The sequence below is a fragment of the Oryzias latipes genome, chromosome 4 (genome assembly GCF_053564925.1).
Source record: "Oryzias latipes strain Hd-rR chromosome 4, Olatipes_Hd-rR_3.1".
Taxonomy (NCBI): domain Eukaryota; kingdom Metazoa; phylum Chordata; class Actinopteri; order Beloniformes; family Adrianichthyidae; genus Oryzias; species Oryzias latipes.
Genome location: NC_136240.1, coordinates 30,678,427 through 30,703,027, shown reverse-complemented (window position 1 = coordinate 30,703,027; position 24,601 = coordinate 30,678,427). Strand labels below are relative to the sequence as shown.

General features: G+C 43.2%; 2 protein-coding genes across 2 annotated transcripts; both read right to left on the bottom strand.

Moving 5' to 3' along the window:
• Positions 1 to 1,129: 1,129 nt before the first annotated feature.
• Positions 1,130 to 19,160, bottom strand: inpp5d (inositol polyphosphate-5-phosphatase D). The gene is made up of 27 exons (XM_011474394.4): positions 18,795 to 19,160; positions 18,294 to 18,357; positions 16,238 to 16,373; positions 16,020 to 16,161; positions 15,771 to 15,911; positions 15,599 to 15,689; positions 15,447 to 15,524; positions 15,291 to 15,368; positions 15,071 to 15,194; positions 14,295 to 14,401; positions 14,097 to 14,199; positions 13,820 to 14,016; positions 13,626 to 13,743; positions 13,458 to 13,554; positions 11,376 to 11,514; positions 11,107 to 11,215; positions 9,745 to 9,833; positions 8,784 to 8,865; positions 4,180 to 4,269; positions 3,973 to 4,083; positions 3,802 to 3,881; positions 3,635 to 3,722; positions 3,410 to 3,556; positions 3,262 to 3,319; positions 2,987 to 3,178; positions 2,472 to 2,905; positions 1,130 to 1,857 (listed from the first exon to the last, which is right to left on the bottom strand). The coding sequence occupies exons 1-27, from the start codon at positions 18,944 to 18,946 to the stop codon at positions 1,826 to 1,828; spliced, it is 3,279 nt and encodes a 1,092-aa protein (XP_011472696.1). The 5' UTR covers positions 18,947 to 19,160; the 3' UTR covers positions 1,130 to 1,825.
• A 785-nt stretch (positions 19,161 to 19,945) lies between these two features.
• On the bottom strand, positions 19,946 to 24,057 carry gpr17 (G protein-coupled receptor 17). The gene is made up of 2 exons (XM_004068206.5): positions 23,725 to 24,057; positions 19,946 to 22,254 (listed from the first exon to the last, which is right to left on the bottom strand). The coding sequence occupies exon 2, from the start codon at positions 22,244 to 22,246 to the stop codon at positions 21,242 to 21,244; it is 1,005 nt and encodes a 334-aa protein (XP_004068254.1). The 5' UTR covers positions 22,247 to 22,254; positions 23,725 to 24,057; the 3' UTR covers positions 19,946 to 21,241.
• Between the last annotated feature and the right edge of the window lie 544 nt (positions 24,058 to 24,601).

Here is a 24,601-nt window from a genome sequence, read left to right as displayed (position 1 = left end):
CTCAACAGTTGCTCAGTTAAAGGATTCAGTGGGTTCTGAGGATGGATAGGTAGATAAGTGGATCATTAAAAGCAAAAACAGAGTTTCTCTATAGACTATCATGTAAAACTAACCCTATTCTAAAAAGACTTTACAGAATGAATAAATGTTGTCACTTGACCCTTGAAGTCACAACGAAACTGTTAATATCATCCGAGCACACACAGGAAACACATCGGAATCACAAAAAAATATAGTTATTATTATTCTTACTTTCTCTTCTGTAAACCACCTCAAATTTGGCGGCTGAACATGCAGGAAAAATGACCAAAAAGGCACAAAAACACCAGGACAGGTGAGCTCCTTTCATTTTTAAAAAGTTTCACTTTGGGCCACGCCCCCAGAGCAACACTAAAACGTTTTCCCGTCCCAGTGACATAAAATTTTTTAGGCTTTAGGTACCGGCGTTCCAAACAGGAAGTACCCATTGGCTCCAAGAAGCCAAAATCCCATTGACTTCTGTTGAGAAATAAACAGCTACTGCTCATTCTTGGTCAGAATAACCATTCTGGCTCTGATACCTTTTTTAAGATTCTTGCTAATCCTCATTTTTTTGCTTTGTCTGTAGTGCGAGTTATTCAAATTGCAAACTGACCAATCAGATGTGGTGCCTACTGGCCCCCCACATCTTTGTTCCAAACGTTGGAATGAGTCTGCTATCACATGGGGGTGTGGCCTTCTAACAAGCTCGCTCAAGATTGGTGAGAGTGGTTGCCATAGAAACGAAGACTCAGACTATTTCGAACTGATCACTACGTACTGACATTGTCTGGCACCAACATGAACAGGTCCTTACAGTGAAAAAATGGCGACTGGATTGACTTTGCTTTGTTGCAGCCAGAAATGGGTCATGTTCTATAACACTCACTCAGTTCAGTTCTTATATACAGTCAATGCAGTGAATATTTAACGTTGCCCACAGCCTTTTTGTGTTGTTTGGGTTTTAATTGGTTTCCTGAAGGGCTGGATTCATTCAGGAAATCGATGCAAATTTGTTGCAGAGTGAAAACAGATTTCCCCGGCATCTCTGAAAATATGAAAAGTAATTTTACTGTAATGTTACGACCACAAAAGCTAAGCAAGCATATACACTTGAACATATTTGGAATTTTATTGTACATCTTAAAGTCAATAAAGTAATGTTTGTGTTAGAAAATACTGTGTGGTAGACATTCATTAGCCACAGTCTAGTGTAAAACTCTAGAATATTTTTATTTTAAAGCACAGATCACGATTGCTGTGGAGTTAGCTTAGATAATCATGGAAACAGTCATGAGATCTCGTGACTCAAAGCAACAAATTTGTAAAATTAGGCCAGCTGAATCCTCCTACCCAACCCTGCAAGAATTTAACACCATTTTTGCTTCCAAATCAGTCTGAGAAAGTAATCAAGCATTGAGTTGGTTTTCCTGGGTTTCTGACCTGCCTGGAAATGGAAAAATCCAGCTTGTAACCCTGAAGATATTTTTTATTCACACACCTGTGAAGCAAAAACATTTCTTATATTGATTGTTTGACCTTTCCCATCACTGATGTTTTTTCTCTTCTTTTCTTCTTTTGTCTCTGATCTCAGAGAACTCCATCGGCTCATTTGACTGTGGAGTTGGAGGCGGGGTTTATCTGAAGGTCTTTGGTGTGTGGAGGATGGTGCTTTGACTCAGCCGAGGGAGGAGCATCTCTTTAATGGTTCAAGGTGAGAAGTGGCCGAAGCTCTGCCTTTGTGAGTTTGCAGAAATGCAGAGCGGGAAGCTGGTTGGGGCACAACGACCGTCACTGCAGCCTCCTCTCAGTTCCCGGGACGACCCATTTTAGGGGCATCTGGATGCAATATGGGATAAAGAATATTTCATTAATGACCGTGTTGTGTCAAGCTACGTACACGGCAGGCAACTGACTGCAGGTTTTTGAACACGCTTTTACCAAACGGTGTTCGCATTAGACTGTTGCTACTCAATACTAGTGCCTGTACTCAGTTGGTAAAGGTTGGTGTGAAACATCATAGCGGTGCAAATCTTGTGAATCTCGCTCCAGGCTTTTTCTGTTACAGCTCTATTCCGATACATGAAATGTGGGCACAAACTGCAATTATTAATTTCCCCTCCATGGTCAATTTCCAAATGGTTGTCACTTCCATGTTCTGAGAAGGACACTACCTATACAACACTACCAAATCTGAGACCCTGATTGGTCAAAGTTCAACTGGTTTAGCTTTCTGTGCAAGTTATCTTGAAGCATGTTTTTTTAAATAGAGGCCACAAAGTCCCATAAAAACTTGCATAGTGACACGTGAATGCGAGAGTTTTGAACACGGAAGCCCAAAAACGTGTATTCGCGTTTACATAAACGTTTGCTTGGAAGTTGCCGCTTGAGAGGAGATTTTCGAGCCCGGTGTGAGCCTAGCCTTAAGGTTCAAATAGAAGCCATTTCCTTACTGTCTTTGTGAGGCTGGGCGGGTCTCGCCGGTGCTCTGTTTTTGTTGTGGATGTCCGAGAAGTCCCTGTAGTCTCTGGATTTTGGGGCCTGGGGCTCTGGCCGAGACTTTGCCGGCAGGGGAGGGCGGCTGGGTGCTGTCCCGCCCTCCGAACGCGAGGGCACCACTGGTTTCTTCTGCAGTGTCGGGAGCAGGTTGATGGGGGTCGGGTGCTGGGGTTTGTTCTCAGAGCAGGTGTAGGAGCGGTTTCGAGGGGTGGGCAGAGGCGGGCGCTCAAGCTCAAGATCTGCTGCTTTGGAGGACGACTGGGGGGGATCTCCAGGGGTGAGGTGGTCGGTCTGCGAATGGCCCTGCTCCTTTCCCCGGCCGTGCGTTTTTACCATTGAACCGTAGAGTGGGTTGTCAAACATCTCTGACACTGGTTCATCCGCCCCCCTAGAGAAGACAGCAGCCAGTAGGATTTGGTTTAGTGCCCGTTTGAGTTTCGGTTTTCAGAGCTTTTCATCAGATACTCACACTGAGGACACCTTAGCTGTGGGGCTCAAATCAAAACCAGCCTTCTTGGACTCTTTGCCCATTTGTCCAGCAGCGTCTGGCCCTCGGTTGAGCATGTTGTAACTCCAACCCTTTTCTTTTACGTTCCCAACTTTGAAAGACAGTCCCATGTAGCTGGGGTTTGAAATATCATGTGTCTGTGCCATGGCAGACCTGTTCTCAAAAGAAGGAAACACACGTCCCTGCTAGAAATGAAATGTCCCATTTTATATGACGACAAAGGAAAAATATCTCACTTGTCTCCTCCTTTGCCTTTGAAAGGGACAGCATCATCCCGCTCAACTTTGATAAAATCTGAAAGCAGAAGGAAATCAATGGGATTGTTGTCAGACTCCTTGAAAAAGACCGTCATTGATTCATCCAGGAGGCGATCTCCAGCCTCACCGTATAACTTCTCGGTGGGTTTTCCCTCTGAGGTGTGTAACTGGATGCCACCTGTCAGAGTTCCCGTCTTTTCTCCGTGGTGAGTCAGTGTGATCTGAAACTCTCGGTAGCAGAACTGTGCAGCCCGCAGCGCCACACAACCCTCTCCTTCATGAATGAAAACATCCACAGGATTGTGAACGACGTTTCACTCAGCACAAACCAAAGTTTCCAACCACTTCTTACCGTACGACTCATCGGAGTCTACTGATTTTACGCAGATGAGGATGTGCTGGTCCAAGAGGTACTCGGGGTCAGAGATGATGGGAGTGAGCTTGGATGGAAAGGGCAAACAAAATCACAGCTGATGCTGAAACAGAAATGCTTCTCTGCTCTGAAAAACTCAGATTTACCTCAACTTGGTTGCCAAATGTGACTTTTATGGAGCCGTCAGACTGTTCCGTGTTCTCCCCTTCTTTAGTCTTCGTACTCTCTGCCAGAGAAATCAAAGGAGACCATCAAGGTCATCTTCAGTCGAGCAAAAGAGAATACTCCAGAGAATAGGTCAAAGGTCGTAATCTCACTCTCCAAGCAGCTGGAATGAAACTCAATGAAGAACTTGGTCTTTGCTTTAGTCAACAAAACAGCAACGCAGTTCATGATTTGTATTCCTCCTTGACTTTCAGTGTTCGGATCTGAGGAACAGAAAACAGAAAAAAATCAGATCGAGGCTTTGAAGTGTCTGAAGTTTTTTTTTTTTTTTTTTTTTTGTAGTTGAATCCTGAACTTGCCTTGTTTGGAGACAAACTGTGAAGCGACTCCGACTTCAAACGAGGCAAAAACAGGTGAGTGGTCACTTGTCATGATGTCATTAGTGCAACCTGCAGGTGAGATAGATGTTTAGCGGAGCATTTCACCAAATATGGACAAAAAACAAGCCTCTTTAAAAGAGAAGCTCTGCTTTGGAGAACAGGGGAAGCCTTGGCCACACATTGAGCTTTTCCTCTGGAACATAGAATTAAATATGTATGGTCTAAGTCTGCTAAAATTTACAGAGATAGTTGAGCTCTTGTGCATTTAGTACCTCAAAATCAAAACCGGTTTAAGCTGCTTTGACTTCTATGCTGCACACAGATGAATGCAGCCTCTTGTTGGGTTCATACTAAATACTTTGGTGTCTCCTGGTGTGTTTGTTCTTTGTTTTATTAAAATGACTTTCACTGTATGATACAAAAGGTTAATGCGTTTCATAAAGCCCCATCATTTGCCTCTGTATAAAAGGTTCTATACAAATAACTCCAACTCTGGTCCCTATTTCCCTATTGCTAAAATGAGACTAAAAGGAAAGTACAGAAGTGAAAGGTCTGTGGAAAATTCTTTGGCTGGGAAAGTGGAAGTGTTAAAATGGTAAATGGCTTACACTTGTATAGCCCCTTTTGACCTTTCTCGAAGGTCAAAAGCGCTTTGCAGTCACAGTAACATTCACCCATTCACACACGATGCCGAACACTGGCGCCAACCTTCCAACAGAGGCAAGGTGGAATTGAGTGTCTTCCCCGAGGACACTTATGACAAATGCGGGCATGGTGTGAATCGTACCTGCAATCTTTGTCAGTGCAATCGTCAGAGGTCGACCGCCCTACCGCTGTACCGACGTGTGGTCAGTGACATGGTTATAGTACTAGTCTAGTTTTTTATTTCCCCCCATTACTTTGTTTTCACCTGGTTGTGGTTGCGTTTGGTCAAGTTCTGACTTTTGTCTCTTGAAAAGTTTTCAGTCATGTATGAGTTTATTTTTTTATGAATGCTGAGTAGCATTTTTCTAACCCTTGTGAAGGTTTTTGGCAGGTAAAATCTTCTGCACATCTCAGTCCAAACCCTTTCCTGCAGCTTGATTCATCTTTACACAGAAGCTTGATTGTTATCAGAGACTTGTCCACGCGAATGTCCTGTGACAACCCCACCAAAATGTTCAACTTTCAATGAAAAAAAAAAGCAGTCAATCATCAAGACAGAGTACAGGATGAAAATGAAGCCTTAGCTCCTGTACTAACAATAGAGGTGAGCAACATCCACATTCTGGCAAAGGAAAAATGCAAATTGTATTTCTGTGTACCAACCTAAAAACTGACACTCATTTGCCTGAAACGTTCAGCATCAAAGGCACAAACCAAGTAGCTTTGCTCACGGATTTATTGTTTTAATCTTTTTGTCTCACCAAATTCTAACACCTGCCTTTTTAAGGGGGCAGGCAGACCAACATCACCTCACACTGAAGATTAAATGATGATTAATTAGAACGGGTCAAATTTAAACAGATTCATGACAGTGCCAGCAGATACATCACATCTATTCTGAATAAATTCTCAGCATGCTACGTTTGACTCTGCGAGTCCTCTGCAACTCTGGACTCTGTGTAACCTGGTGCTACCATGAGCCTGCAAACACAGAGTACTTCATAATCTACAGGTCTGTAAATGAATGCAAATGCATTTAAATTCTGCTGATCTATGGTCTGATATGATTCAAAGAGAAAGACAGTGTTAGACTTTCAGAAGAACCTAACTAAACCTGTTCATCCATTCTGAACCTGCTAAATCTCTTCAGAGGTCATGGGGCTGCTGGATCCATCCCAGCTGCAGGGGAGCAAAGGCAGGGCACAATTTTGAGACACCAATTGACCCATGAAGCACGTTTGTGGACCATGGGGGCAACCCAGAGTACATTGATAGAACGGGTGCATGTGCAGAGTTATTAATATGTTAACTCTGCACATGCACATCCAGCAGCCCCATGACCTCTGAAGAGATTTAGCAGGTTCAGAATGGATGAACGGGTTTAGTTAGATTCTTCTGAAGGTCTAACACTGTCTTTCTCTTTGAATCATATCAGACCATAGATCAGCAGAATTTAAATGCATTTGCATTCATTTACAGAACTGTAAATGATGAAGTACTCTGTGTTTGCAGGCTCATGGTAGCACCAGGTTACACAGAGTCCAGAGTTGCAGAGGACTCGCAGAGTCAAACGTACTTTGATGCTGAACGTTTCAGGCAAATGAGTGTCAGTTTTTAGGTTGGTACACAGAAATACAATTTGCATTTTTCCTTTGCCAGAATATGGATGTTGCTCACCTCTATTGTTAGTACAGGAGCTATGGCTTCATTTTCATCCTGTACTTTGTCTTGATGATTGAATGCAGTGTTAACATGTTAACTCTGCACACCAGAAAGGACCCAGCTGGGATTCAAACCAGGGCCTTCTAGCTGTGAGGCACAAGCGCTAACCACTACACCACCGTACAGCTCCCAAAAAAACCTCCACTTGCAAATTTTAAATATATTCCTCTTCTTTCAAATGACTTATGCAATGTTGACTTTGTTTTATTATTAACATGCATGAAACAAATGCTAATAAAGAAATAAAAAAGAATCAGGTTCAATCTGGTTTGATCATAAGATTCCTGCATGCCCCAAACTCCGCTTACTAGGTGACCTGAATAACATCAATATAGAATCTAACAAGGCTTATATGGTTCTCACCACTGTATGTATCGCAAAGAAAACTATCCTCCTAAACTGGAAATCTAAAAATAATCTTAGCAGCAACCACTACAGAAACCTAATGTCAGAGCATATTAGTTTAGAGATAATGTCCTCCACAAAAAACCTGTCGGCTTCAGACTCTCCCTGGCTCCAGCTGATTAGTCACATCACCTAGTATGGGTGGGATGGTGATGGGTTGAGCCGGGTCCTGGCTGGTTGGGTGGGCCTGGGTGGGTTTGGGGTGGTGGGCTCTGCTGGGCCTACCGCTCTCCCGGCTTGGGCTCTGGTTGCTCGGGTGGGGGGGTGGTGGTGGCACGCACTCTGCCTGCAAATTGGCGGGGGTTCCTGGGATGATGCCTTCTGGGCGCGGGGTGGGCAGTGCGGCTGACCGGGAACGGTGGCCGGGTGCAGTGCTGGGTGGCTGGTCGCCGTGGCGGGGGCTGGGGGGGGTGTTTGGGGCTCTGGGGCCTGGGGTCACACTGGACACCTCCTATTTTACCTGCAGCACACACACAGCACACCCACACCTCCATACATAGGTGGGGTCGGGGGGGGGGGGGGGGGGGGGCGGCCGGTCTTCACCCGCCTGGTCCTCTCAGGGCGGCCGGGCTTCTGGGTATCCTGTCGGCTGCTGTAATTGGTCGGGCATGCTGCGCTGGGGGGTCGGTCGGCAGGAGGGGGTTACTGCGTGGCGGCGGGGGGTGGGGGGTAACCAGAAGATTGTGAGTATGTGTGCCAGAGTCCATGGGTGGGACGGACCTGGGGGCTGGCTCGCTGGGATCCTCTGGGGCTCTCCCTCCCCATCACAGAGGGGGGAGGGCACTAAGAGGGTTTGGGAGGGGGGCTTAGATAATATGGCGGGGGAGGAGGGTTGTAGAGGGTAGGGTTATAGGGGGTGGCTGTGGGTGCGCGGCGATCTCTGGGATGCTCGGGCCGGGTGCCGAGGCTGGCTCGCGGAGACGGGGCGCCGGTTGGGTGGTCGGTGGCCCATGGGTTCTCGGGCCCTGGCGTCGTCCCTGGCCCTTGTCTCGGTGTCTGGCGCCCGGTGGCCCCCATGGCTGCCGCCTGGTACGGCCAAGCGCTCCTATCCTGTAGCCTGGGGGCCAGACGCCGTGTTCACTTATGCCTTTGGGCGTCGGGGGGCCCCCTGTAGGGGGGCATTCTCTGCGCCTGGCTGGGTGGGTGGGCGATCCCCTCTTCCCCCCGTCCCGGGCTGCCTAGGTCCGATGCCGGGGGGGTTCCTGGCCTGGGGGTCTCTCCTCCCCTCTCCTGGTCTGGCTGGGTAGGATCTGGTTCCCCTTATGAACACACGGTTCACTTCGGCAGCATGCATGTATCTCCACCCCAACGTGCACACAACCACACTGCTCCCTATCTGCTTCATCCCTCCTCCTAACCCACAGTGTATTGATGGACAGATATTTTCCACTCATCTTAGTGTCAGATTTTCACCTTTGATGTAATATTTGTCTTTCCAGCAGATCTGGTATAATTGTTACAGCTTAAAATAATAATTTATTCAAACCAGTGCTTGTATCCCCCACCTTCTCACCTCTTCTCCTTTTACTCTCTTCCACCCCCCCCCCCCTTCACATTCTTCCCCTCTCCCTCCCCACACACACTAAATGTAACAAATAAATAAAAGAAAAAAATACGACAAAAAGGGGTTTATACAAATCTACACTCTAGTTTCTCGAAGCTATATAATCTCTTTTTGTGATAGTAAAACCTGTCCAACATAAAAAGCCTTCAGCTCTAATCTGTTTGCTAAGCTGTTGGACAGAACAAGTTAAAAAAAAAAAGAAAAAGAAATCAGCCCCAATATCAAAGTCTTAAAGTGATCTACTTACCATATGAGTGGCAAACAACATGAACCAGCGGATAGGACTTTCTCAGGACTCGATCACACCATGAAGGTAAGTTGTATTTGGTCTGCAGACAGAATTTGTAAGAAGTACATGAATCTAGAATGTACATTTATTTGTACAGAGCTGTAAACATGACTGGATTACAGGTATGCTCAAGTGTTTTCTACTAAAAAACGTACATTTTCCTCCCGATCATCTGTTGATCTATTGGAAAAGGGTTCCAAGTGGTCTTTTAATTATGATTATGCAGTTATTAGCTAAAATCCAATAACCTGTCATTTTCTAGGACATAGTTTCTGCAAAGCGGTGGTAGTTCATTAGAAATTTGGCCCTGAGTTGTGGGTTGGACTGTAAGAATGCCTCTACTTCCCGTCAGCCATCTGTTTACACGCTCTCCCTCTAGCTTACACCGCCTCATACATCAAACTTAACATAATTGGTGCAACAAAAATAGCAAGCAGTATTGGAGCTACCCAGCCGTACATTACTGATCCAGATTCCAGCTCAAACGAGGAAAACAAAGACGTTCATGGATCTATTTGTCTGCAAGTGGACGCATCAGAATGGAGCGGAGCAGGGCGTCTGTGACTTGTCGTTGTAGCTTCTACGTCACAACTACAAGATTTTTCAAATAATGTTAATTTGTCTGCTTCTAATTCACAACGAACAAATACTCCGGAATGCAATTTTAAGATTAATTATCTTTATATATGTCTTCCATGTTCAGAAAAATGTCACGAAAACATGTTAAAAACACTAATTTCATCAGAGTGGGTCGTTAACAGTGTTGCAATGGTTAATATTATACTTTTCGATTTAAAGAAGTAAAGATCAGGAACTTGGATTAGATCAGAGTCATTTAGTGTTTTCTTTACTTATTTTTGACTGAAAAGTGGTGCTAGAGGATAACAGATAAAGAAAACAGTCAGGAGGACAAGCTTACCCCTGTGGCTTTGGCCTTCGTGTAGGCGTACTTCTCCCTTGTGTCTCTCTCAAAGCGATAGGTGGGTGGAAAGGTAATTTCTTCTTCATCTGAAAAAAGAACAAATCACTTAGCTAAGTCCATCACTTATATCTGAGGAGTTGGACTCCAGGCCTCAAGGGCCAACATCCTGTTGGTTTTTCAGAAACCGTTCCCTACTTGCTTTCCATTTAGCTGGATCAGGTGTGTTTTGCCAATGAAAAGATACAATGGCAGGTTGGTTGGAAAACATGAAGGACTGCGGCTCTTGAGGCCTGGATTTTGACACCTGGGATTAAGACTGGAAATGATCCATCCATCTTTGGAACCTCTAGAATGCTTTTTGGGGTTACAGGGTTGCTGGAACCAACCCAGCTACTATTGGGTGAAGACGGGGACACCCTACAGTTCGCTAGTTTGTTGCAGGGCCATACAATCACACTTACTAACAATCACGCAAACATACATAAGGACAATTCACAAATTCACTGCCATGCATCCATCTTCTCAAACCGCTTTATCTCTTTTAGGGTCACAGGATCAATGGAACCTGTCCTGGGCACTGTTGGGCGAAGGCAGGGTACACCCTGGACAGGTCGCCAGTCTGTCGCATGCCACACAATCACTCCAACACACGTACACCTGGAGACACTTTAGAGTAACCAATTAACCTATGAAGCACGTTTGTGGACTGTGGGAGGAAGCTGAAGTGCCCCGAGAAAATCCAGGCATGCACAAGAAGGGCACACAAACTCCACATACAAAAATCCCAGCTGGGATTTAAGGGCCTTCTCCCTGTGAGGCAAGAGTGCTAACCACTAGACCAGCAAACGTGGGAAAACGTGAACAACTGTAACTGATCATCAGTGAGTTCTGCTGGTCTAACATACTCAGCATTGGTCAATGAGAAGCTGCACATCAATCTGACAGAGGTTGTTCTGTCATTTTAAAATCATCTGCAATACAAAATACAACAGACACAACTCCACGATGCAGGCATGGCAGTGGGAGAGTCATGATTACAGTTGGTTCTGCAGTCACAAACCCCTTTCCAGATGTTCAGCTGAACCTCATTTCCTCTAAGTATCAAGCTTAGACCAATGAGACTGTCTGTCAGTCATACGTCACCCAAAACTAGTATAGGAACAGGACAAAACGATCTAACCTAAAATCTGCAAAGAAAAACCCCTGCTAATCAAATGAGGTGAATGTTTTTGTATTCATTGTTTGTTTCTTTAATCTGTTGTCGTACTTCCACATGTATTTATTGTTTGGCATATCTTTGCATTTCTAGTTCCTCTGAAACAGACACAATAATCCTGCCTTTGTGACTCCAAATCTCACCAAAATGCAAGAAAACCTTTTCGTCGTTCCTCTCCATGTTGAGCTGGTCTTTGCTAAGAAGTTCCTGGTACTGCTGCTGTTTGATCCTTGCCACAATATACTCAGCTTCCTGCAAAGGGAAACAGCAGCTGAGACCTGACAACCAGCCAGCTCATTCATGCAACAGCCACAAAAGCTCCAATGTGAGGGAAAAGTGAGGAGAAATCCTTTCTGTACTGCTTATAGCAAAGCATTTATCCCATTTCTCAGACACACTCTGAGCAACTTACTGTGGATGGAAGTTCAACTCGATAGTTCAAATCCCCGAGCCAGAAGAGGTGTGTGAACCGATGTGTGATATCAAAAGGGTTGAGCTTTTTATCACCCAGATTCAGGAATCGCAGAATATTTGTGTAATTCTGATTTCGCCTGCAAATACGAAAAAACGTGTTCAGAGCAGAAAAGGTAAAGATTGCATTTCTATTGACAAACACATTAAAACTCCACTGGTTGATCACCAGCGTGTCTGCTTCTTTAGCAGCTCACATTTCTCAAAAACATTTGTGGATAAATAACTGCATTGGTGTTGAGCAGAGCTGCAAAGTCAAAGATTTCTCAGAAGATGCAGATGTTAAAATGACAGCAGTTCTGAGTGTTGCTTAGAAGATCCACTCAGGATGAGGGAAGCATCGTGAATCTTTATCCATCTAAAATTGCTCCCAAAGAGAGAAGTCCTCTTTGGTTGTCCTCAATTCTCCACAAACTCACAGTTCTGGATTTCAAAAGGCAAAAAAATACATTTCCGCTTTTATTCCAAATTGCATTTCATACAGAATTTCGTTACAAGAAAACTCAAGGCAGCTTTCCCATCAAATCATCAAAAGGTTGGGATATCTTATTTGCAAACGTGTTATAACAAGGAATTAAAACTGCTTCAAATAAAATATAGTGACGGCAAAATAAAGAATAAAAAGCAAGTGTGGGTCCCACACGAATACTACAACATGAGGAAATAATGTGGTAAAAAACCTATAAGGGGTACGGCAGGGGATTGACTCATACACTTAGCACATGTAGATCCCATCTAACTACAGACTGATCTCACTTAGAGGTGGTGAAGCCACCAAGGAACCCATAGACAGTCACACACGGGTTACAAATGTAATCCCCACCATGAATTACTATTATTTATTATTTGTCATTATTATAAATAATAACTAATATTTATTATACCACCTTATTTGTTTACATTTACTTTGTTTTATTATTCTATTTTCTTTTTATGATTACAATGCTGCTACATTAACACACATTTCCCATGCGTGGGATCAATAAAGTATTTTTAATTTGATTTATTCGGATTCTGAAACCTTTTGAGAGCCAAAAATGAAATGGAGACTGGAAAACAAGTTGTTGTTGTTGCACTTGAAGCTTTTGCATGACATTTTATAAAATAAAATATATCTTCTTTGCCCTTTTGGCTCCTCTCTTTAGGGGTCGCCACACCAAATCCCTAGCCTCCATCTAATCTTACCTTCCCTGTTCTTCTAGCTCACACCAACAACCGTCATGTCTTGCTTTGATTTTCCTTTCTGTCCTGGTATCTCCAACCTCATAATTCTTTGACCAGCATCATGACTGTTCTTCTCCAAACCATCTCAATCTGCTTCCCTGCATTTATCTTCAAAACATTTACCATGATGTGGTCCTCTGATGGATTCATTCCTGATTCTCCCAAAGAGAACTTCTACATCTTCATCTCTGCTACCTCCAGCTCTGCCTTCTGTCTCTGCATGTCTCTAAACCAACAACATGTCTGCTCTCTCCTCAGTTTTCTACACCTTTTCTTTCCTTCTTGATGAGACTCTTTTGTCACACATCCCACCTGAAACCTCCTTTCACTCGTTTCAACCTAATTGCACACGCCTTTTCACCACATCTCTCCACTGTCTTATAACTCTCTGAACAACTCCATTGTTCTTCTCTGTCAGTTCAGACTTCTTCATCACAATCTCAGCTGAACTTCCACTACTTCCCATAACTTTGTGTGACTCACACAATGATTACGTTTATATTTCTACAAATAAATATTATCTACATATAGTTATAAAATAGAAGTATTATAATAATTTAAAAAATGAAAAGAACTACGTAGTATAGTAAATCTTATTCTGTTAAATATAATACTCATTTTCTTTTTTGTCTGCTTTTTGAAATGCTACTTGATGTTTTTTGTTCCTGTTTAATTGTGTTTTAAACTAGATTGTATTAATCCAGAGAAGGGCAAAAGACACATGTAAAAAGCTAAGTCTGCATGACTATCTTGAGGTAAAAGCACTATAAATGTACTGAAGATGAAACCTGCTCCTCACCTGAGCTTCTTCTCACTTCCAGAGGTCAAGTGACTGTTGACAAAACCAAAAGATGTTCCGTTGAACATGAAAGACACGCCCACTGCTCCCTTGTTCCCTGTAAACCAAATGGGGGTCAAACTCGCTTGAAGGAGGGTTGCAATGGTCGTGTCAATGAGGACAGCTCACCTAAAGTATTGGCGATCCCGGTCTTCACGCTGTCCGAAAAGATGTGGGAGATCCGGTTCTCATGCTCGGGCTTGGCCAGAATCATTATCCGGATGTTCCACAAAGTGTGAGAAGCCACCTGGTTATTGTGAGACATGCCGGATTATGTGCTGCCACGTCACATGACATTGGTTGTGTCACACACTTTCACGCACCAGCTTAAAGCTGATGTTTGTGATTTTCCTCAGGACACTTTTCACAGTCTCGGCCCACTCCCTCTCACTTAAAGGATCCTCTTGAGTCCCGATGACATAAATATCATGCGGGATGTGGTCTGCACTTTCATCGCTCGTCTTCCCTTGACCCTTACACTGAAACCAGGAGTCGATGTTGTTGGGAGGACCCGCAGCTCCTGCACAGATAAGGTGCAATTACAACATCATCCGCTGCCAGTTCTGGTGTACTATGGTCATAACAGTGAAAATTTGCTACCCATGTTCCAGGTGCCAACAAATACTGTTATCATGTCGGGTTCAGGCTTTTCTGAGTGTTTGTTCTTCAGTTGTTGGAGCAGCTGACAGAAGCCCTCCCTTTTCTGAAACCACAAGAAACAAAAAGAGGGCAATTCTAATGAATGCGGTTCAGTCAATAACTAATCAAGATGTTACACAATAACGTGCAGATTTTTACCTTTGTGTCATCAAAAACAAACTCCTTTTTCAAAGTCTTCTCCTTCTCCGTCTCCACCATGATTATAAGCTTGGCGTGCATTTTCTGGGATTTCACCAACTTCAGGACTCAAGAGCAAAAAGACAGGTTTTTAAAAAAAAAAATATTTAAGAATGTCAGTCTCCTGGATAAAGATGTGCTGAGTGGAATGATCTCTGCATGCTTGACTTCAGCAGCAACAACATTTGTCTTTGTTGGGGCAAGTGATCAGGCAACAGTTTACAGGCAAACCGAGAGCTTCATCTTATGAGGAAAAGTAACTGTCAATCTGGCTTAATCATCTGATTCTTAAATACAACCTAAAATTTCGGTCCAGATCACACGTTTACAGATGACAAAGTGTGAAGGACTAGACAACTGTAAAAGGCTGTTTCTATGGTGATTGTTGCTCTGAAAGAAGTGCAACATCTCTTGTGAGACCATGACAGATTTAGTCAAGTTTCCATTTACAACTCATTTCACACTCAGTCCTGAAACTGGACTCTGTCTTGCAGCTCTATTCAGACAAATGTTGAGTGGTGGTCAGAGATTGAAAGAAGTGGGGTGGCAATGACAAAATGACCAATTGACCCCTTGTAGTGATGTCACACTTTGTCTGCCATTCAGCCCCTGTAGCCATGTTTTTGTCAAGACGTAGGTTACTAGGACTTAGATGGACTTGTAGGATATACATGGATCAGAAGGTTCTGGTCAAACAGAACTTGTTCTCACTGCACTGCCAGTTGCTAGGTTCTTACTTTTATTGTGAACAAAGTATTTGTCTTCAGGTCCATCCTTTGATTTCTTGAAATAAAGCTTTCCACTTTCCACGTCCACCTTCAGGAACATCTTTGTGGACATACCAATGGATTCCTGCTTGACCTGCAAAGGATTATCATCAAATAAACTGCAACTTCCAGATGCCTTTTTTCTTTTAGTTTGTCCTGTTTGGTGGTTTAAAATGAATGAATGAATCACCTCAAATGTAACAACCGGGATAAGAGACTTCCTGTGGCCTACGTCCAATCCAATAGACTCAAAAACTGTGTTTTTAGCCTGAAAACAGGAATGTAGAGCAGCTTTTAGATCTTTTGCTGTGTCAGGAAAAACAAAAAAACAGGCTTTGACCCTTACCTTATCTTCAATGGAGTAGAGCAACTTTGTAAGCTGCTCCAGTCTGTCTGATATAGACTGACTTGAATTGAAAGAAACCTGGAAAGAAAGAGTGAATGCAAGATGCTAGAAAATTGATTTGTGTGAAACTAAGGATTAAAACCGAAACCAACTTGTTTTGAAAATGATCCAGGCCCCGGAGAGAGCTGCTGGTCCAGCGCTCGGTGAAAGATCTCCAGAGCCGGCAGGACTCTGGAAATTTCACTGCATGAGGGCACAGAGTGAAAGTCTAGTTAATTAAAACCTGTAAAAAAAATCCATTTGTCTTCTCAGCCTGAACTGCACCTGTTTAGGTTTTTGCAGACCGCTGTGAGCAGCTTCTTCAGGCCAGGCAGGTTTGAGTTTCCGTTCTGTGCTTGTTCCACATCCAGGCAGATCGAGGTCCTGAAATACTCCTGCAGGGCCATCTGATGCTCCTCTGACAAACTGGAAACAACAGATGATCAGCGTTGTAAATTTAACCAAACCTGACATACCACTTTTGGAGCCTTTTTTATGGAGTGTTTATCCAATCGTTTGTGGTTGGGGACTTACTGGGACATGTCCACATGCTGTAGTCTCATCTGGTAGGTGTCTGACAGAGACTTGCTGGGTTGCTCTAAAGTCTTGGAGTCATTTTCTTTTAGGTCAGGTGAGATCTTTCTAGGTGGCAGCTGCGGTGGAAGGTTGGAGGACTCTGCAGCACAAAATGAGTTTAGGAACATTGTGTTCTCTGGTATTTTTGAGAAATTCATGTAATAGTGGTTTGTGACCTTGCTCATCTTCTATATCCTCCTCTCTTGGGACCGGGTACTGAAGGTGTGTGATCAGACCCATGTTGGGGCTGTAGTAGGCGTCCACCAGGTCATTCAGCAAAGCAAAGAACCTAATAGGAACCCCATCTGATGCCTGCAAAAAAAGTAAATATATAATCTTTTTTTCCCCCATAGTTTTAGCCAGTAACCTTTAAAAAATATCAACATGTCTTACATTTTCATACAATTCTGAAGACTTGGGATATTATGCAGAAATGATGGAGGATATGTAACACATGTAGCCAAGACATTTGAATAAAAACAGTTAAAATAAATACATTTAAAAGGTCTCAAAGGTGCATTAAAACCCTGTTAATCTTTTATGAGAACCCCAACAACTGTCCCGAATGTGTCTCAATCCAGAAATCAAAATGGTATTGCACAACAAAACTCTCACCGTTAGTAAGCTCTTTTTAGAAGACAAGACCCAGTTACATTTTTCTAATAAGCCGCATTCAGGGTCAGACAAACGGCATATACCAATTTTGTTCCAAATACTTCAGCGTGTAAACATCTTATTTCCAGAAATACAACCATCCAAGTACTCATTGTATTTTCTGATGTTTTTATGACCAACCATATCGTCCAAATTGTTCTGGGAGATGTTTAAACAGTACAAATATTATGCAACATTGTTGTTAAAAACCACAATGGTTATAATTTTCCAGGCTGGGATGAAAAAGTTTCTTTTTTGACAGAGTGTTACTCGGAACAGCCTTGGACACAGATAAGCCAGAGTATCGCTGTCACTGCAAATCATGCAAACGCATCACAGTACCCTCAACTTTTTATTCAATGCAAGCAAAGGAATTGTGATAACAGTGACAAATTGCTCCAGTTGTTTGAGGTTTGAAGGCATTTCTCCTCTTCAACAACAGATCAAGGGGATTTAGATAAATACAAACAGAATGTCATTTCAGAATAGTCCAGTGTTTTTAGTTGGGACTTCTGGTCAATCACCTGTTGGAAGAACCACTAGCTAAAGCCAAGCCTTCAGGGATATTTGCCTCCAAGATGCCTTGATAGGCCTAAGATTTATTTTAAAAACTCTGGGACAGATGCACCAACACAGCCCAGACCATTACCAACCCTTCTCCATGTTTCACAATAGGGACAGTCTATTTTCTTATTCTGCTTTATTTTTGTTTGTAAATAAAATGTACTTCTCCATAAAGCTTCAGTTTAGTCTAATCTGTCTGAAGGTCGTTCTCTCTACAGCTCTACCAAACATGGCGTTGTAATTCTCAGTTTTGTTTTAAAATGTCAATCAAAGAAATTGACACCTTTGAGGTGCTTTTTATCTTTAAAGACACGTGTGGAGGAGCCCCCACTCTCTGCATATATGCTTCACACCCAAGGCCCTCCTCCTTTGAGGCAAATGTCCAACTCGAAGCTTTTTACAGCTAGTTTTCAAAGTCCTAGTTTTCAAAAAGATAGAATGCTCAATGACTTACAACATCTCCATTATAGGTTTCCAATGTAAAAACCAACACAATGGTAGCTTTAATTCAAAGCAGGAAAGCCATAGACAAGCCTAAAATAGGAAACTCACCCTCCTGTTGAACTGTTTTTTTTTTTTCATGTTTTACATCACACAAAGACGTGTCACAGATCTACTGTGAAAGAAAACCTAGCACTGCTCAGATGGCCAAAATCTGGTTCTTGTTTCAAAGAGCTGCTGTACTTTCCTTCATCCTAACCTTCATCTCCAACGTTGCACAAAGCTAACCTGATTTCAGTGTAAAACTCTGCTTTCTCTCAGGTTCAGGACTTCTTCTGTTCTGTCAAACAGGATCTACTGTCCATCTCACTTGAAATTCAGAAAGTGTAAACTTCCTTGATTGTTTAAAGGAACTCTTACCCTAACTACAGTATCACTCATTTAGACCTTACAAGAATAGAAAATGCTGTGTGCCAGCAGATGCTAGGAGAGACATATCACATAATCTGATACACCTAATCTAAGGTTTATCAAAGGGAAGAATCTGTCGCTTGTGTCAAAGCGTCCACCCACCTGAACAGAGAGCTTTTTGTCCTCGTTTGGAAGGATTCTGTATGTGTAAACACATGTCTGGAATCTGGTCAGGGGGAGAAGTGCAAATGTTTGTCATTGGTATATGACAAATGCAACATGAATTCAGTATAAGTGAAAAATGATCTCTGGGGCGTTTAAATTAAGGTCGGCCAAATAAACGCGCTAAGACAAAGTGTTGCAGAAGGCACAGGCTGGTGCTTCTTAAATATGGCACACAATGAAAAGTAAAAAGGGAACTAGTTTTGGATTGCAAAGTGTAAAAAATAGCCTAAGCATGGGATGTGAAACTGTGAAAGACATCAGAGGCCTTGTACTTTAAATCGTCTGAGTTAAATGCAGAAATACCTAAAAATTCTGCAAAAAATACACAAATTCTTTCCACAAAGGATAAACAGTTTAAGACACACTGTAAAACGTCACTGGTAAAGCACTTTTAACCAAACAGTATACATTCATGATGGTTAAATATTGATAACTTACAAAACACAGAGGGCATAAGCTCCCTGTACGGACTCGCTGTCCCGGATAAGGAAGCTCCCATCTCTTGCTGTATTGGAGAGAAGATTTTCGGCTTTGGATCGGGTTATATTGCCATGGTACCAAGGTTGATAACCTGGCATCTTGCTTGCCATCAAAGAGCTTGAGCTCCGGTGTTTTGCATCAGCTCTTTGAAAATAAAATAAAATAAAATAAACACTAGCTTTTCTCTCTGGCCATTTTATTCTTCTTCGATTTCTCTCATCTGATCCCCCTCTGCTTCGTCAAGCTGTAAGAGGAAGCTGCTGCGAGCTCTGCTCTGAACTTCCTCATTGGTCTGGTTGCAGAGAGGAGGGCAGTGGTGCCTTCAGTTTGTCTGTTGTATGACAGGTCCCCTGAGCTGTAAAATGCAAATGCAGGCCTTGGCATGCACTGGACCAGTCCTCCTTAAAATATTCTAATTATTAACCAACACACCCAACTCTGAAAATAATCAAACTAACTCTCTAAATCGCACTTAATGAAAAGGAGATGTCGTATGCAGAAACAGGAAGTAAAATAGGCTTTGAATTTGTAAGTTTTCACATTTTTAAGTTGATATTTGGCACTTATTAGTATGAAAATAAGGCACGTTAACCCAGAGGTCTGCATCTGTGTGCTTTCAATCATTTGAATTAGAAGGCTTTGCAAGTTCTCTAAAGCCTACGGGTTCAGGAAATAGGGTGGGTTGTCGTGTTCATGTGATGGACAGGAAGTTTTACAGAAGTAAGACAAAAAAAAAGTCTGCTCACAAACCACAGTGAAGGTCACATGACATGGAAACAGAATTACAGTTTCAAGTCACTGCACCTCCAGAGCTGCAGACGCCATTCTCTTCACATGGTTTTGTCACTTCTTTTTTGAGCAAAGCTGCCGTGAAAAATATTCAATTGATGTTTGTTCTCAGTGCAAAAAGGGAATTCTTTCATTGGGGGTTTTAATGGTAACACTCCAGTAGCAGCCAGTTTAAAAAAAGAAAACAAAATGAGTCAAAATCAAAGAGCATTACCTGTTTTACTCCAAAAAACTGACATCAAAACATTCACATTTTACAGATCTGAGTACTATTCTTGAGCAAAGCTTTGATGTGAAAACGGCATTGTTTTAAAGGAAAACAAAGCAACTAAAAAGTTTGATGCTGATAAATGTATTTACATGGTACATTTGTGAATGTAAAGGTTTTGCCTCTTTACGTTGTTTGCTTTTCTTTTGAGAGAACTTATTCCAGTTGTATAGTAATTATATAAATCACCCTCAGGAGTCCTTAGCCTTGTTTGGATCTTCAAATCATTGGTCACGCAGCAAAAATATTTAATAAAATTTTGGATTTCTTAGTTCATCAGAAGTCTCAAAACGTCCAAAATTCCAACTTGTGCAGTAAGAGTCCAGTTTATCCACAATTTCATTGAAACTTTCTTCTGGAAAAGGAGGAAACAAATAGCGGTAGTAGTAAGTTACCACCAAATTAACCATATTACACAGAAAATACACATATAAATGATAACGATTTTCCTGTGGTCCAAATGCTTCAGATGTATAGTCAGTTGATTGCAGAACCTGTAGAACATCCCAGGAGTTGAGGACATCAGAACCAGCCTACTGTGAATCTTTTTCATGGCACATTTGTAGCTTTTGGTCCTTCCACTGGAATCCTGCTGCACATACGTTAGAGCTGATCCCTGAAAGTCTGTGCCTCCGAATGAAAAGTTCTCATATTTTTTTAAGCTCTTGCTGACTTCCATTAGCTGGCTGTTGTTTCTTGATGTACTCATGGAAAGTGTAAGGTTAAAAAAGTGTTCTGATTCAACATTAAAGGTTTTTGTAGAAAAAGTACATGAAAGAGAGTAAAACGTGCTCCAAAGCCACAAAAACTAATTTTGGAAGTTTGACAAATTTGGCCTTGGGTTCCTTAAAACTCTTGATCGAAATCCTCTCAAACATTGTTTTTGAAAAAACAAATGTCTAGTACGTATCCATTCACTGCTTTTCTTTACCCACTGTATCCTTTTTGGGGTCACAGAGCTGCCAGAGCCTGACCTGTTTGGCAAGGGTGGGGTACACCCTGGACAGGTCGCCAGCCGGGCCACACACTGACACACCCACACACACTCACAATCACACCTAGGGACAACTTAGAGTGATAAATCAACCTATGAAGCATGTTTTTGGGCTGTGGGAGGAAGCCGGAGTTCCCAGAGAAATGCCCCACCTAGAAATGCCCCAGCTGGGATTTTAACTGGGGCTTCCTTGTTGTGAAACACGGGGCTGACCACTCCCCAAAGTTAATGCTCAACATGTGGATTTTGCTTGTAAGCTCTGAATGTGCAGTTTATACACCAGGAATCTATTCTGGCTCCTTCTGTGAATCCCAGGCTGCACACTGATGCTCAGCCTCCTTTTGACCGGTCTCTTCAGAACTCAGACTTGGCGCTCACAGAGCTCTCATGTGTTCCCTTTAACTCGCCGCTTGTGGCTGCAGACATCCCTCCGATGTCTTTGCAAAAGACTCGCTTCAGCGCACTGCGGAATTTCTCAGCGCCAAATAGGTAGACCAGAGGGTCCATGGCTCCGTTAAGGCAGGTGAGGAAGGAGGTGAGGCGGTTGGCTGTGCTCAGTGCTCGGCGTGTCTGGCAGGAGACGTCAGGGTGGCTGTAGCCCAGGATGAAGGTGGCTCTGCTCATGTGATAAGGTAGGAAACAAACCAAATAGATGAGCATGACGGCGCCGATGGTGCGCAGAGCCCTCAGCTTGAGAGCAGGCTCCAACCTTGAGCCACGGTGGAGGCTGTGGATGATGAGAAGGTAACAGGACAGAGTAGCAAGGAAAGGTGGTGTGAAGGCCACAGCTAGGGAGATCAGGGCTTTGCGGGAGGCCTTTTCTCTATAAAGCTGCAGACACACTGTTGTGTTGTCCCTCTGTGCGGTCTGATGGGTGACCAGCAGGGGTGACATGGATATGGTGACCAAAACCCACAGAGAAAAGCTGATTATGTGAGCATAGCGAGCGTGTCGGATCTTCATTGACCTCACGGCATGAACCACAGCCAGGTAGCGATCTGCTGCTACGCAGGCTAAGAAGTACAGGCTGGCGTACATGTTGACATAAAACAAAAAACCCACCACCCTGCAGGGAACCTCCCCCAAGGGCCAGTGGCCCCCAGTGAAGTGATAGGTCGCTCTGAGAGGGAGGATGATGACATACGAGAGGTCCGCCACTGCCAGGTGAATCAAGAATACATTGGCCGGAGAGGAAACGCCACGCTGGCGGGAAAAAATCCAAAGAGCCAAGCTGTTGCCACTAAGAGCCAGAACAAAAACCACAATATAGAACCATCCAAACAACTGGTTCTCTGTGGTGGTCTCTGCCGTCACACAGTTCTCTGATGACTGATTCTGAGGCAATGGGGACGGTTCCATGATCGCGTCTGTGGAGACAACAACAGGAAAATGGCATCATCTTTGGAGCAAAGCCACACTTTTGGACACATTTTGCATAAAGAACTTTTTCATATGTAAAATAGGCATCACTGTTCTGAAAATAAACTACTCCAATAGCACGAAACCCTAGTGGGTCAATCCTGTTCACACAAGTGAAACAGGAAGAGGTTTTGTAGCCATGCCAAGGTAACAATGGATGTCAGTGTCTGTGTTAACATCATTCAGAGCACATAATTGTTTCATTCTGACCAGTCCAGGAAGTCAGACTCAGTCATTAGCTCCTCGCAGATTCACTGACTGCTCCACAACAACAGATTCATGGGGGGGGGGGTGGGGGGCTTGCCAGCAATAAATTTATGTTCACAGAGAATCCCCAAATGTAAAACAAACGTCTGGAAAATGATAAATGTAACATTTTAAATAACTCTGAATGAGCCAACACTGCTTTATATTGTGTTTTGTTCGTTCTTACAAGCAGATTGGGTTCTTTTTGAGATGAAGGTTTGATTTCTAGCTACAGGTTTGAGGGGGGTCAAAACCCAAAACCTAAGAATTAGTTATTTGTTGTTGTTTGACAGGTTCAGTAGTGGGAGGTGACCCCTTCCTCTCCCAATATGTTCTGCTGGGTTCTTTATTGTATTATTCAGACACACCAAGGAATGTGCAGCTGTCGCCTCCTCTTCTTCACTATTTATCAGCTCTTTTTCACAATTCTCTTAAACATTCAATGGGGTGCGGCAAACAAAAGCTGACTTTCAAGGAAGGCGTTCAATGTCTTTCACAGTTATTGATCCAAAGCAAATATTTACCTGCAAACGTTTCTCCAACCTACTGAAAGCTCAAGGAGCAGGTAATTATCGTCAAATAAAAATGGCCAATTTGTATTTTTATTTTGTTGAAGCTTTGTTTTGTTTGTGCCACCAGCTAGGTTTTTGGTCAAGCGGGAGTCGGTCAGATGTGACGGCGAGGCTCAGTCCGGCTCTTTTGAATGAGACCCACAGCCGGGGGAAGTTCTCAGGCCGGATTACGGCTATAAGCTTTTAAGAAAAAAGGGCTTCCCCCCCGGCAGGGATAACAAACTTAGCGTGAATGAAAGGCTTGTATAAAGGCAACATCTGAGGCATAATCCTGGAGAGACTCAATGGAGAAATGCACCTTCAGAACATGATCTGGTTTAATGTGTTCTTCTAAAGAGGATGCGATGCAGCATCCTGGTATTGGTCCTGTTGACAAACAGCTGTGCAAAAATTATGAATGAATATTAAATAGGATTTTACCATTTAAAACTGACACATCTTTAAATATAACATGTTCAGAGTTTGAAAACTTTCCACCCACAAAATTGATTTATTTAACTGTAACTTTTGTAATAAAAAAATAAGTATTCTAAAAATTTTAAAATAATAACTAACTTTTGTCCTGATTAAACGAATGTTTTTATTTAAAAGAAGACTTACCAGAGCTCCTAAAGGCAAAACCGTGGCTGCTTGTGGAGGAAGCGGACAACAATTAGGTGCAGGAGCTGGAGGCTGTTTGCAGAGTAAAGGAGAGGACGGGGAGTTTATCTCCCACTCCCACCCCACTGGTGCTCTGACAGGAAGAATGCTGTCCTATAACCCCGCGCTATTCCCTTAAGATGTCAACAGGCATGACACTGTAGCTCTATTTGTGCCTCAACAAATTTGATAACACAGAGGGAGTCCCGATGGGAGCCTTTGGTTTGAACCCTGACCCCACCCTTTCTTTCACCATCCCCTACTCCTCAGAGAGCCACTTGTGCGTCCCACAATGGCTTGAGTCAGAATAAGTGGCGCATTTTAGAAGCAAAGAGAAGAATGGCATGCCTCTGCCAAAAAACGCTGTTGGGTATAACTCCATGGAAACCAGGCCTGGTAGTGCACCAGGAGGCTGCACCATCACCCCCCTCCACCCTCCACCCCTCTTATAAAGATGGACTGTGCTGCGTATGACTGAAAGCTTAGTGATGATCTATTGTGGATGGGCACTAAATTGTAAAAAGGGCCCCATGCCCTATAGGACCATGAGCATGGAAAAAAAAACACCCCAAAAAAATATGCACGAAGTAGGAGGGAGGGTACTTGGAGAAAACAGAGGCTCCTTTCGGTCTCTTGCCTCCAGGGGGCATGTAGAATTAGAATGCCCAAAATAAGTCACATAGCCAGGGGACAGATGTGGAGAAGGCCCCTCTGCCAAAGGGAATAGTATTTCTTTCAAACTTGTACTTCCCAGCTGTGTTTCAGACACTTTGCCCTTTTTTTCTCTGTCACCCAATATGCAGATGAGACGTCGCAGACCAAAATGAAGCCGCTATCT

What these genes read in the sequence shown, in the direction of transcription:
- inpp5d (XM_011474394.4), bottom strand. Translation starts at nt 18,946, where the DNA reads ATGGCAAGCAAGATGCCAGGTTATCAACCTTGGTACCATGGCAATATA. An exon ending in AAAGGTTTTCTTGCATTTTG is followed by an intron (nt 9,834 to 11,106) that starts GTGAGATTTGGA and finishes TTCTTTTTTCAG; the next exon opens with ATGAAGAAGAAATTACCTTT. An exon ending in TCATTCCAGCTGCTTGGAGA is followed by an intron (nt 3,882 to 3,972) that starts GTGAGATTACGA and finishes TTTCTCTGGCAG; the next exon opens with AGAGTACGAAGACTAAAGAA.
- gpr17 (XM_004068206.5), bottom strand. Translation starts at nt 22,246, where the DNA reads ATGGAACCGTCCCCATTGCCTCAGAATCAGTCATCAGAGAACTGTGTG.